General features: G+C 30.3%; 1 protein-coding gene across 1 annotated transcript in view; it reads right to left on the reverse strand.

Moving 5' to 3' along the window:
- Nucleotides 1–501: 501 nt before the first annotated feature.
- Nucleotides 502–15,113, reverse strand: part of LOC108916437 (putative pre-mRNA-splicing factor ATP-dependent RNA helicase DHX16) — a gene marked incomplete at its 3' end in the record, with an annotated part of 17,498 nt that continues 2,886 nt past the window's right edge. The window contains exons 2-5 of the mRNA XM_018722692.1: nt 10,203–10,519; nt 5,844–6,059; nt 4,186–5,350; nt 502–720 (exon numbers count right to left, since the gene is read on the reverse strand). Of these exons, the coding sequence (XP_018578208.1) occupies nt 502–720; nt 4,186–5,350; nt 5,844–6,059; nt 10,203–10,519 (1,917 nt within the window). The remainder of the gene's footprint in view (nt 721–4,185; nt 5,351–5,843; nt 6,060–10,202; nt 10,520–15,113) is intronic.

Genomic DNA, 15,113 nt, shown 5'->3' on the forward strand with positions numbered 1-15,113 from the left:
CTACTTCCCATTAAAAACAACAGAATACAATTTCAACATATCGCAAAACAGAAAAAATTAAAAATAAAATTAACTACATTTTCAATGTGTAATGAATTTATAAATTATTTTTCATCTCAAAGAATAAATGATTATTTCTTCACAGAATTACTTCCTTATCCACTTATAAAAATACTCAAAAGTTTTATTTTATTCATGTTGCACTTATACATGTATTTGCTTGATATTTCATTCAGTTGATTTGAAATAGATATTACAACAGTAAAAATCAGTAATTATTTAAGTTATTTTATATCATTTAGGTTTGAACAATGATGATGAATTGTTATTTCGAAACACACTGTATTAATTCAATTTACATTATCATCTAGTAAAAATTTGAATGTTGAACAATTGTTTGGAATTTATTTACTAACAATTTCAATAAAAATTGTGTCATATAAACATTGTTATTTATAAACAAGCATAAAAAATATTAAAAAAACAAATACGATTACATACCTGTATTGGATAAAATTTTCATAACACCATTGTGTCGAATAATCAGAATCTCTCCACTGATTATAAACATTTAATAAACTTAAATGATCTCCACCAGTGTGATTAAAATTCTTTCTAGCAGTATCAGCATGTATAATTTTATCTTTTGGTCTATAAAATATGGCACCATTTACTGATAACATGGCAGCTATTGTAACCATTTCTTCAGAACATTTATATCTAAAATAAATCACCAAATAAAAATACATACGCAGCAAATTTTTAAATTACATTGGCCAATTAAAAATGGAAAATTTTACGACATCCTAAATGTGTGTGTGTAAAAGCTGGTGGACGTTGCCGGGGCCTGTCTGAATTGATGAGTCATTCTTCGGGATGTAAGAACTTGAAATTGATAAATGCACTGACGTAATGGATGCAGTAGCATTTTGAATACGTTGTATTAATTCCACCCTTGTATTTACTGCTTCATATGCTAAAGTAATCAAGTTGGGTGACGTTGAGGCTATGGTACAGGACCCCTCTGCTTATCCATTCATTGGGATAGTTGGTATTTAACCAGTTCCTTACTCTCAATGGTAATAGTCAGGGCAATCATTTACCCAAAGTAAGAATCTCTCTTGATATTTAAAGAGACATTTTCTATAAAATTGGCATGATTTGCTTCTAGGAATGTCGGCAATTCTACTTGATTTTTCCGGCAAAATATAGGGACCCAAACAATCTTTTGTATAATCCCCATCCACACATTTACCTTAAATTTTCTTCAAATGCTTTTACTTCGGCTAACAAACATTTTTTAGGCTAGATTATGAAAATTGGTAAAGATTCTTCTCGTAAAACATTCAAACATTTACAAAATCTTATTAATAAAATTTGGAATTTCTTGGTTTTTAGTTATAATGTGATATGGTACCGACAGTTATTACAATTATTTGGCAACTACTGACAAGCAAACTCTACCATTGAGTAAAGAAAAATAATTGTGCTGCACAAAATTGAGAAGGCATCGCTCTCACATTTATGACTTGATCAACTGGACTTCTCCTTAAAAAGATTTGAAGATGCTAAAGCTGCTGGAGGTGTATCCCCATAATGGGGCAATTAAAATCGCCACCAATAATAAAAGGGTAGGTTAGGATACGTATCAATAATGTCAGAGATGACTGGCTGGAAGAGGTCCAGTATATAAAAAATGTCATATCTAGGGGTAAAGTAAACAACAATAAGATAAACCTTATGAAGTATGTTTATATAAACTTTTTTCCTTAGTTTTATGGGTAGAATCACTCCTCTAATTGAATTCTGAAACATTCCATATTTCTTTATAAGTGTTGTTTTACTCATAATCCAAATCAGATAACTAAATTTTAAGAGACAAAATTTTTTTATAAAAGAATCTTGTATCAAAAACTGTAAATAAGATAACCATAGGCTATAGTATTCAGGGTGTCCTTGAATTCGATTGCCAAATTTGTACATGGATTGGTAAAAATTAACACAAAACGTCAATTCTGATTCCTTATATGATATATCAACTTGAAGATGACCTGTTCACAATGGCTTTTCTTAAGGAGGTTTATCTGATTTGGAATTGATGAACAAATATTCATAAAAAAATTAATATAAGCTTATTAATATGAAGAAAATCCTCAAAAAAAATTATGACTAGTTTGGATACCTAAGGGACGAGATATTAATAAAATAATTTTTCACGATTTAGTACACAGTCTTATGAGAATGCTGATTTTTTTGGTCTTTCCACTTAGAATGCGCAACAATTGACGAACAGTTTCCACAGCAACTTGTATAAATAGGAAACCATATGACAACTCGTAGAAATCGATTAGGTACTTGTAAGATACATAATTTATAATAATTCTCCTTCAAACTGCTTTCATTGACTAACTTAACCTCCATATGCGTGATAGCGGCAATGCCACGGTTCTCAAAGAAGCATATTATTTGAAATTCGCAGGTGTGACATATGATGTATATTTCAAATTTAGGCATCCAAACAAAGCCAGTCAAGTGCAACGTTGCCAAATCTAAAGGCTTACTACTTTAGTCACTAGCAAATCTACAGAAACTCTCGTTAGACTTTAAACGTACCTCCGCACCCGATAAACCTCCTTAAATATCTTCTAAACAAATTGAAGTATCACTATCAAATTTAGTACACAATTTTGGCCATTGATGACTCTTATTTACTTTACTTTAATCTCACAAACAAATGGGTTGTGTGAGAACCACTTTTTCATAGCCACCTTGATAAAAATGTCTTTTTTTTTTTGTCTCTTGGAAAATATAAATTTATATCCTCTAGTGTATTCTACTTTGTATTTATGAAATATGTCATACTTTGTCAACTCATGTTTAAGATAGTTTAAATAGCTAGTTGGTTTTTATTATTTTAATTATTAGTAAAACAGTAAAACTTAATTATTTGCTTATATTCATTTTTTATCACTTTTTGTTTTTTTGTTTTGGCGCATAGAAATCACCCAAATAAATAAATTTTGTCATAACTGTCCCAAATGGAAGAACTCAAGAAATCAGTTATTCGACTATAAACTTGTCATGTGAGTACTAGGCCCGGTTGTATTTTTCTGCTACTGTCTTGTGCATTGAAAACTTGTTAATCTACCATTGGAAGCTGAACAGAAGACACTAGTAAGTTGTGGCATTGATATAATTTTTTTTTGAGTGTTCATATTACATCATTCATGTAAATACATACATACGGTCCACTATCATATTTGCCTTTGTAACATTGAATTATCTATAAAACTACTACCAAGGATAACACATCAAAGAAAGCTGTGACATCCGTCATCACATGCAAATAAAAACATTAAAAATTATTAACACCTCCAATGAATTGTAGGTACTCAAATGATAAGAGAGAAAAAAATTGTAAATAGAAACAGATCATTTATGGTATCGTAGTACTACATATTTAACATGTACTAATGAATATAAACTACCCAGCAAACACCAAGAACTGCGGCATATAAATTGGCCATTGAAGTCATTGTTGACATTAACGGTCAAATAGTGTTCAACCACAAATGAACTTACTTTAAACTACTTCCAGTACATTTAGTGAGCTAGTAATGGTAAATTCACATCGATATTCGACGCACGTGTTTTATCAACAAAATTGCTGTTATCCCTTCAATGGCTAAGAAACTAAATTATTATATGCGTAAATAGAATATTTGTGTTAAATTTGATCAATTTTTTCCCAACTCTGTATTTTTGTAAATTATCTACAAACAATTTAACTGCAAAATATTGGGGGTGTTTCCTACGTACCAATTTTAAGATGATTTTGTAGTACTGTTTTAAACTTTGTTCTATTAAACAATGATGATCCAGGCACTGGATTTTCAAGTACGTGATATTTTTGAAAAATATCACATTTATTTCAAATATTTGCTTTAGATCTACGACACTATTTTGGTCTAAACACAATGGTTTAACATTTACGTAATTAAAATGATGTCAATATTTTGTATTTTGTATGCCAATGATGGTATATTTCTGGTAATCTAACACATTTTTCTATGAAAATATTTTATATTTCTGATGCAAGCACCCCCTCAGTATATCACTAATCCAAAATCCATAAGTCTATATCAAATATTCTCAGGAATTAAAACCTGTATATAAAATACTTACTTTTCTGAAGCAATTAACATCTTAGCCATCATAGGATCTACTGGGAATTCTGCCATTCTTCTGCCTAATTTAGTGAGTTCTCCATGATGATTTAAGGCACCCAAGGCGTAAAGTTGTTCTAAAGCTAATACTAGAGTTTCATGTGGTGGTGGGTCTAAAAAATCAAAATGCACCAAATCATTAATTCCCAGTGCCTTCAACATTAAAACTGCATTTCCCAAATTTATTCTCTGAATTTCAGGTACTGTATTGTCTTCTAATTCATGCTTGTAAGACCAAGCAGTATACAATCTAAAACATTTTCCTGCTGCAATACGGCCTGCCCTACCTGCCCTTTGATTGGCAGATGCTTTTGAAATAGGCACAACCATTAAACTTTCCATACCAGTTCGAGAATTGAAATGGTTTTGTTTTGCAAAACCTGGATCAATTACATAAATTATATTATCTATGGTAAGTGACGTTTCTGCAATGTTTGTTGCTAAAACAACTTTCCTTGCACCATGTGGAGTAGGTTCAAAAATTTTTGCTTGCATATCACTAGGAAGATTAGCATAAACTGGTAAAATTATGAGTTCTTTCACTTTCGATCCTAACCGTCTTATACGATCCTGTAATAGTTCTTGGCAAGTTTCAATCTCATCCTGACCTGTTAAAAATACTAATATATCACCCAATGGTTGTGTCACATGTATTTGTAATACTGAAACAACACACGCATCTACATAATCCGCTTCAGGAGCACGAGTGTAATATATGTCAACAGGAAACCTTCTTCCAGGTATACGAAAAATTGGTGCATCATCAAAGAAGTTTGAAAACTTTTGAGCGTCAAGTGTAGCACTGGATATTAATAATTTAAGGTCCGGTCGAAATCTTGCAATGTCTTTAACTAAACCAAATAAGATGTCAGTATGTAGTGTACGTTCGTGGGCTTCATCAATTATCATAACACTATAAGACTGTAAATCGGGTTCTGATAAAAATTCTCTATGTAATGTACCATCTGTCATATATTTTATAACTGTACGTTCTGATGTACAATCCTCAAATCTAATAGCATATCCAACTTCATTTCCTAACTTAACACCCATTTCTTGAGCAACTCTAGAAGCTACAGACATTGCAGCCACTCTTCTTGGTTGCGTGCACCCAATCTTTTTACCTAAAAAAAAATTCTAATAGAAAAAATATTCATTAAATCTGCAAAACAGACAGCAGTGGTACGAGGGTTTTAATTAGTTTAGATTTGATCTGGTGTCCCTCAGGAATCTAATTTAAGACCCTTGTTATTTCTTCTATTTATTAATGATTTATCCAACATTATCCCTTGGTGTAAACTTCTTTTTTGAGGATGAGGATATATTCAAAAATTAAAACTCATGAAGAACATTTACAGAATCAAGCCAACCAAAACAAAATATTAACAAATGTAACGTAGTTTCATTTTGTAGAAAAAAAAGTCGTATGAATATCATTAGTTATTGATTTTACAATTATAAGATGTGATAGCGTGAAGGACTTAGGTCCTTAATTTTTAATGTGAATTGAGCTTGATTTTTTTTTCTCATACACTTTTAGCTAAAAGAAAAATATATTCTATGTACTTTTTTATTATTGCGGTTATTTTGAAATATATTTATACTGTTAATGCTTACTATTTTCTGTAAAGCCAGCTTCGTGTAAGTATTGGGGGATTTGTGTAGTTTTCCCTGAACCAGTCTCTCCTTCAATTATTAAAACTTGATGTTCACGAACAGCTTGAATTAGATCGTCTCTAAATGGATAAACAGGTAAACTTTTTTTAGTTTCCTCAATACTAAGCTTCTTTTTTTCTGTTTCTGTCAATTCTGGTTCTTTCTTTTCTGTTGAACCTATTAAGATAAATAAATAAAACATTTGCATGTGTCATACTACAAGTGTTTTCATTTAGAGAAAAAATTTAAGGTGGTTACAACCAGAGCACAGAGTTCAAGTAGAAAACTGTCAGCAAGTCTCATATTCGAGTCACGTAGTTTGACAACTGGAGATGATGGAAATTTATATTTACAGGGCATAAGGTTAACTTAGGTTATTGTTAAATATAGTGGATGCATTACAATCGTTTGGTAAATTTTTTTAAAAATTTGCATGAATCGTCTTTATTGTTTGATTTATTTTATTAGTTCCTTTAAACAAAAAACTGAAATGAAAAATGTTTTATTTTAAAATTTTGTAGAATGTCAGCACGCGAGCAAACTAACCTTTCTTCAGTGCGAGACGTTGCTACGTTTCATTTATGTGACTAATAATCATAGGAAAAAGTTAAAAGTTTGAGTATTAATATCTTTAATCTTAGCTGGTCAATCCTTTCCAGATTGTTATACTGGGTGTTTCGGAAAGACCTCCCGTAAATTCAGGGGGTGATAGTATGACAAAAAATAAGAATTCTTTGTCTTATGAACTATATGTCTATCTCCTTTTGTTTTCAAGATACAGAACGACAAAATAAAATTTTTTAAATAGATTTTTTACGAAAATTTCCAAACGGTGCGAAATATTTGTATGAAATTTGGTATTCCGGGGTTTTTAAGGACGCCAAATACGCCAAATTAATTAGAGTTTAAAATTTTACTGAGAATGTATGCGTTGTTTATGAGACATCCATCAATAAGTTTTGACATAAGCCTACTTTGAGAAAAGTCATTTATTTTCTTCACCGTAATATTGTAACAGTTCAATTAAAAGTATTTTTTCTCAAAAACCGTCCACATTAGGAAGTTCTAACAAGAGTACATTATTTTTAGAGAATAAAATTGTACATTAGAAATTGGAGCCCGAATGTTAAAAAACCTAACTTTAAAAAAATTTGAACCTAAAATGTAATGGGAATGTAGCATAACTAGCGCCCTCTATGAAATATCCAAAAAATAATTAGACCAGCATATTTGGCGTCCTTAAAAACCCCGGAATACCAAATTTCATAAAAATATTTCGCACCATTTGGATATTCTCGTAAAAATTCTATTTAAAAAATTTTATTTTGTCACTCTATATCTCAAAAACAAGAGGAGATAGACATATAGTTCATAAGACAAAAAATTCTTATTTTTTGTCGTACTATCACCCCCTGAATTTATGGGAGGTCTTTCTGAAACACCCTGTATATAACATATTTCTAAACAAATTAGTCTTGCCTACAGCAAAGTTTTCATCGTAACAACATTTTTCAAGGTGATACCATTAAGCCCATGATAAACATAGTCAACCTTGATTAAGTACAACTCAGAAACTATGTGGTAAAATGTGCTGAAATTTTGCAAAAGTATCTATCAGGTGCATAATTAATTACATATACCGAAAATTTCGTAATTATCTCAAATAGGTGATAACTACCTTAAATCTTATATTTTAATTTATTTCGGAAATAAGAACAGTTTAAGTAATTATTATTAATTTAAATGAAGCAATTTGATTATTAAAAAAGAGTATATTATGTATAAGTCATATCTCTGCTTTCTTAAGCATATTATATTATTTTAAATTATTATTACTAACTTTATTCTAAAGATGATTAGAAACTATCAAAAACCATCAAGTATATGAATATGAATTCTTACAAAAAAGTTGTTCGAAGAATAACAAGTGACCAATGCTGACAATAAATTTAGGGCTCATATAAAGCAACAGACTAATTTCCAATCAGTTGCAAATGATCAAAATAATTCCTGACAAATCAAGAAAATTTTGGTTTGATTTATGCACATAAATTATAGTTTAATTTATGATATTTTGATCTTATTAACTTATAACTTGAGTTTATGATTATATAGGTAATTTGTTAAATATGTTATTCATTGTTTTAAATTGATGTAAGTAAAAAATATATCTACAGATTGTCTGTTTACGTGTAAATGAAGTGCAAAAAGGATTAGTCAATGGTTGTATTTATTAAACTTTTTTTTGACTGACCGAAAATCTCACACAGAAAAACATGCATACTAGTAAAAAAATACATATTCACACTCTTCAATTGAAGACTCTTGTGCAAGAAGGAGATAGGAGATTTCAACAGATTTAAAAATGTACGCTTTTCATCAGGTGCAAATATGGAATATGTGGGCTTAAGAAGGACATAAGAGTATAACTTATTCTGTTGTATTGGTTTTTTGGTATTTATTCTAACCATATATTATTTTTGTAAGTAATAAGTATATGTATCTCAAAATTTTGTATATGAATGCTACTTTTTCTGTACTGCATTCATAACTTACATTGTCTTACACAATGTATCAACATTGATGCTGGTTATGAAAGAGTCCAGAGCAGATTTCTCAAAATTTTAGATTAAGTAGTTAATGGATTGTAGGAAATATGTAATACAGAGCCTTCATAAATGATTATAAGCCACAGTGGGGTGGTTGAAGGGGTTAGATCTCATTAAATAAAATTGTTTTCGAAACTGATTAACATGAACAGTTCATATTAAATTTAATACATATGATTGAGAAAAATTATTTTGTTTTTGTTAAAATTGCTAATTTTTACTAGAAAACAAAAAGAACAAGATGTGAACCCATCAATTTTTTTTTATAGTTAAAATAACATTAAAAAAGTTACATTAATTTACAAACCTTTAATAACATGATTTCACTGCAATATAAAATAAATTCAGAATCAGAAATTAGTAAGCTATTAGCATATTAGCAGTAAAAACATTGCATGTAATTATGTATTATGTTCAATATGGCGTGCTTTACTATCTATGCACAAAATTCCCGTGTATATTTTCATACACATTTTGCAGTTGTTCTGTTATATTGTTAATTTCTCAAATAATTGGTGACCTTGTTGACCACAATCTAATCAGATTATCATAAAATGTTTCCAAAAATTGACTTGTTCCTCTTACAGTACGTGCAGTTGCCCCATCTTGTCGAAAGTACCCTACTTGCAACTCATCATCAAGTAATCATGCTAAAAATGGCTCTAAAATAAGGGTTCGATATCTTGGAAGTTTAATATCAAGAAAAATATAGGCCTTATTATACATATTCTTGATATCGCTACCCACTTTTAAGGATTGTAAACTGGATTTTGTGCAGTCCAGGTTCTATAATTCGGATTATTTACATAATCTGATATGTGAAACCATCCTTTGTGAGTGCCTTTGAGATTGTCATTGTCTATTTTTAGCATAGAAAAAAAATGCAAAGAAAAAATAAAATGATAAGAATTGTTCAGTCCGAAATGTCATTAAACAGTAGCATATAACATTATCGGATTCAGAATAAGGAATCCAGTAGCAGATATAGGTTTGTATTTAGAAAAAAAATAAATAAATAAATTATGGTTATTAAAAAATGAAATGTAATGAAAATCTGATTACTCATTCAAAAAGAGAAGCAAAAATGGCTTTGGAAAAGTGTTTTTGTGTAATTTTTAAATAAATTCAGAAAAGATAAAATGCAAACTTTGATTATCTCTGATGATTTCTAAGATAGTAACACTTTCACTTCCAATTTGAAACATTCCTATGAAAATAAAGCTTGGAGAAGCCAATTTTTGATTTAAAAATTATGCAATAAATAGTATAAAACGATTTATTTTTAGCAAAAAATTAACTGAATATTTAAAACACCTTTTGTACTAAATTAATGACAATGTAAATATTTTTTTTGCTCAAGAAACAATTTAAAAATATATTCTACATTTAGATTTACTACATCATTGAATAGGTAATTAAACCTTTTCAGGTAAGTTATGTCTTGACACCTTTTGCTATTTAGTGCTATAATTATCACATAGACAGCGCTGACACTGGAATTTAAGTTTTTGCATCAAGGATGTTCCCATCAAATAAAAAACCAACTGCTCAATCATTTCTTTTTTTTTTGACACTAAAAAATTAATTACTCCCTGGCTTTATGAATATGTTAATTCTTCTAGACATTTGAATATTATATAAAATTAAAGGAAATATATGGAAACTAGCCCTAAGTCACTTTTTTTAAAATAAATGAATTCACATTTATTACCTGGCATTTGTAGGGCCTGAATAAATTGTATTTGATCTTCCAGAAGTAATTCATATTCCTTTTTTTTAATAGCATCTTTCGCACCAAATTTGAAAACGGCTGATGCCATTTGGTCTTTTTCCCATTTCTTTTGTTCAGATTGAGGTGCCTTCTCCAGTTCATCCACTTCAACATAATCTGAAGTAGCATCTTTACCTAAATCTCTGGGCATATGATACCTTTGCACACGCTCTAATTCCCTTGCCTTTTCATGTTCTTGTGCTAATCGTAATAAGTCCTTTTTATGCTGTCGCTCCTTTCGTTCACGTTCTGTTAATCTATTACATAAAAGTGATTATCATTCAGCAATATGCACAACATTTTTTAAAATGATGCTGTTATTGAACAGGATTAGTAATATTAATACATAAATTAAAGCATATTATAACAATTTCTCACTTGGAGTGATAAAAAAATTAAAATTTTTAGTACAACATATTTAAACAGATTTGACAACCGCAATAGTTTATAAATAATCTTATTGCTACTAATTCGCAGAAATCACAAACTTATTCATATTTCTCCAATATATATATATACAGGGTGTCTCATAATTAGTGTCCAATAATTTACCACTTGATTGCCAAAAATAAGAATATTTTTTCATATAAATATTGGTCGAGAAATCCTAAGGGAGCTACGCCCCCATAATTGGGACCTCAAAAAATTATTTTTTTTTAAATAGTTCAGAAATGGGTTGAAGGAAAATTATGAATTTTGACACCATGAACGCTCATTAAAAGTCGAAATAGATCATCATAAAATTTTAAAAAAATTTTGATCAAGGGCGTCTCAATTGGGAGGTCGTCGGCTAAAATATGCCCCAATTTTTTTGCTTGTCGAAATTTTCAAAATGAGAGGCCAACATATGATAGACCTTCATTTCCCCAATTTTTCTCGAAAACGGTTATGAAACAACATTACCAAACTCAGATCTAAATTTGAAAATAGCAAAATGTAAAAAATTTGGGTCAAAATTTCTACAAGCAAAAAAATTAGGGCAAATTTTAGCCGACGACGTTAAGTGCTAGTGTTTCTGGTTGGAAATAATATTCAGTTTTGTGTTGCTAGTTTATAATAATATCTATACATAAGCCATATATCAGAAGTTACAACAAATCTAAGGATGCATAAATCAACAGGTTTATAGATACTAGTTTGGCTTGGAGATTCCAGAAGTGTAAATTTATTATCGCCAGTAAGTTTTTTACTACCTTCTTTTTTCTTTCTTACTTCGATAAATTCCTACAATTACAATGCCGCATTGTTTTACAAGTAAAAAAAAATGAAATATCTGCTGATAAGGAAATAAAATGCAATGCATGTGAAAAACCTTATCACATTGATTGATTGTTTAAAGTCCAAGACTAGGATAAGACAAGGATTGGAAATGTTTTTTGTTCTTATTTTGCGGAAATAGCAACCAAAACTTTAAGTAACACATATCCTGTATTAAGTGGAGATTGTTCTACTGGAGTGGAATGTCCCTCTTCTATTTTTTTCTATGACATCACACCGTTTGAAATTGAAAACATTCTTAATACAATGCAAAATAAATCATCAAGTGGGCCAGATGGCATTCCAATTAAGGTTATAAAGTATATTTCTCAGTTCCTTGTTAATCCGTTGTGTTACATTTTTAATTTATCAGTCAGATCTGGAGTCTTTCCTAATGCATTTAAATTAGCCAATATAATTCCATTATACAAAAAAGGAGAAACCGATTGCATCGACAATTATAGACCCATAGCTTTATTATCTAGCTTTTCTAAGTTGTTCGAAAAAATTTGTCACTGTCGAATTTTTAACTTCACTATTAAACAAAATTTATTATGTAACAGCCAACACGGTTTTAGACCAAAATTTTCAACAAATACGGCCTCGTTTTCGTTAGTTAATAACATTGTCAATTCAATCGATAAAGGTAATTTCGTGTTAGTTCTCTTCTTTGATTTAACACGAGCTTTCGACTGCATTCATAAAGATTTTATGGTTGATAAACTTAAAAAAATGGGTTTAAGGTATCCAATTGACAACTGGGTTCACTCTTTCCTAACTGACAGGGAAATAAATGTGAAAATTGGCAACAACATATCCCATTCTTCTAAGATTCCATTGGGGGTTCCCCAGGGGAGTGTCTTATCTCCCCTACTATTTATATTGTTCATCAATGATTTAGAACAACATATAACTGTCGAAGATACCACTTTGATTCTTTACGCAGATGACAGTACAATATGTATTAGTGCCTCATCTGCTGACGAGCTTCAAGCGAAAGTAAATGCCGCACTTGAACAATTTTATACGTGGTGTACTAAAAATAATCTGATTATCAATCCAACAAAAACTCATTACATTACATTCTTTAAAAAAAGAATATGCCCTAATGTAGTAGTGTCATTAAATAATACAATGATTGAAAAAGTACAACACACAAAATTCTTAGGACTTTTCATTGACGAGCAGCTTACTTGGTCGACTCATATTGGTCATCTCGTAAAGAAATTAAATACTGCCTATTATGTGATCAGAAATCTGAGAAATATAATGGATAAACATTATCTTTTAAATATTTATTTTGCATTAGCTTATACCCATTTAAAATATTTGATAATTTACTGGGGGACTAGCGCGGAATTTAATAGAATTTTCATTTGCCAGAAGAAAATCATAAGATTGATTCTAGGTCTCAATCCGGTACAATCTTGTCGAACATCATTTATACAATATAAAATTTTTTCTTTACCGTGTATATTGATATACGAAGCTGCCGTATTTGTTAAAAGCCATCCTCATTTTTTTAAACAACATAACAATGTGCACGCGTATAATACACGTGGGAACAATTTAATTTATTTAAATACTCATAACTTAACAACATTTCAGAAGGGGCCGCTTTATTTATGTGGAACAATTTTCAATAAATTACCCCGTCACATTAAGGATCATACAAATATTAGGCTATTCAAAAAAGAATTACGTTCTTTCCTTATCGGCAACTGTTTTTATTCGTTACAGGAATTTTATGATTTTCCTGTGTCAAGGTAAATTGTTCGTTTTTTATGTGTATATATGTATAATGCTGTATTTTTTCTAATTTGGTTTGTCTTATGTATGTTAGAATAATTTATGACGTTTCATATCCTGTGACAGACTTACATGAATAAAGATTTATTATTATTATTACTATTATTATTATTATTATTATTAATATCATATATTTGTAGTAATTGTAAATTGACAACAACAATTGATTTAGTAAAAGAAGTAAAGCAACTTACTAATATTGTAACAAAATTAAAAGAACAAATAAAGAACTTAAAGCAAGCTACTAATCAAGTACCCGTAAGATTCTGAAAATTATCAAAACATCATAATAAATGAAATAGTAGAGCGGGAAAAATGCTCAAAAAATATTATTTTGTATAATCTAAACGATAGTGACACCACTAATGAGAGCCATAGATCGGAAGAAGAATTGGCGATCTTGAAGATGCCTTCGAAATTGATAAAACTAAATGTAAATTCTGAGGAGTTAAATACACGTAGACAGGGAAAATACAGGGAAACCCATCGAACAGCACTTAAGTTGTTTCTGTCCAGTCATGAGGAAGCTTTAAAAGCTATCAGACATAAAACTAACCTAAAATCGCTGGAAAATAAGGTATTTGTCTTGCTGGACCTCACGTTAATGCAAAGAGAATATTTAAAAAAAATTCAAGGTGAATTATACTTAAGACTGGAGCAGTGTGAATCCAATCTGTATGTAAAGTATATGAACAATACTCCAGTGATTGCAGTTAGAGAACAGATTGTTACACAGTCGGATTATATAACTATATAACTTTATAATGTTTTATGTATCACAAGAGATTGTTATATGAATGTATATGAGTGTATACTTGTATATGTAGGTCTATACAGGGTGATTCATTAACAATGGGAAAATCGAAAGCTGAAGATACTACACGTGAAATGGTGACCATTGGCGCAAACATGCCTTATCCGAAAGTTGATAGTTTCGGAAATACAGGGTGTTGAAAGTTAAAATTTTAAATCGTTTTTTTGCGTTTATTCTGAAAATATGTAGATTAGGAACTTGAAAATTTGTGAAAACCGAAAATTTAGTTAATAACTTTTTACCCTGTATGTCTAACATGAAACTTGATTCAAAACCTGAAAGAGCAATCATTTTTCCATTAATTGTGTATTCTTGTTTCATTTCGTTTCATCTGTTTTCGAGAAAAATCGATTTAACGAACACTATGTTTTGATAATATAAGAAATTAAAAGCGAAACAAACCAAGTGTTTCTTCAAGTTATTACAACAATTAACTATAAAACAAATGAAATTCGTAATAATGATTTAGTCAGTGTTCGAAGAATCCACCGTTGACATTTACACACTTTATACAACGTTTTCTGAGAGATTTTCGAGTTTGAAGCAACATATCGGGATTGCGTTTGACTTCGTTGGCAGCGATTTGTATTCTTTGCCACAACTCTTCACATGAACCAATAGATTCTTCCAAATAGAAAAATGAAGCGGATTGAAGTCCAGACTTCTGGGTGGCCAAACAAAAATGCTTCCACGGCTTGAAGAAGTTCCACTTTATTTAAGAAGAGACATGTGGTTCATGCACGACGGAGCTACACCGCATTTTTCTCGGCCAGTGCGTGCATACTTAGATGTAGTTTTTCCAAATCGCTGGGATGGCCATGTAAGCATTTTTGCTTGGCCATCCAGAAGTCCGGACTTCAATCCTCTTGATTTTTCTATTTGGTCTCGAATGAAAGATATAGTTTACAAAGAATCTATTGGCTCGTGTGAAGAGTTGTGGCAAAGAATACAAATCGCTGCCAACGAAGTCA

The sequence above is a fragment of the Anoplophora glabripennis genome, unplaced genomic scaffold (genome assembly GCF_000390285.2).
Source record: "Anoplophora glabripennis isolate ALB-LARVAE unplaced genomic scaffold, Agla_2.0 scaffold2161, whole genome shotgun sequence".
NCBI lineage: Eukaryota > Metazoa > Arthropoda > Insecta > Coleoptera > Cerambycidae > Anoplophora > Anoplophora glabripennis.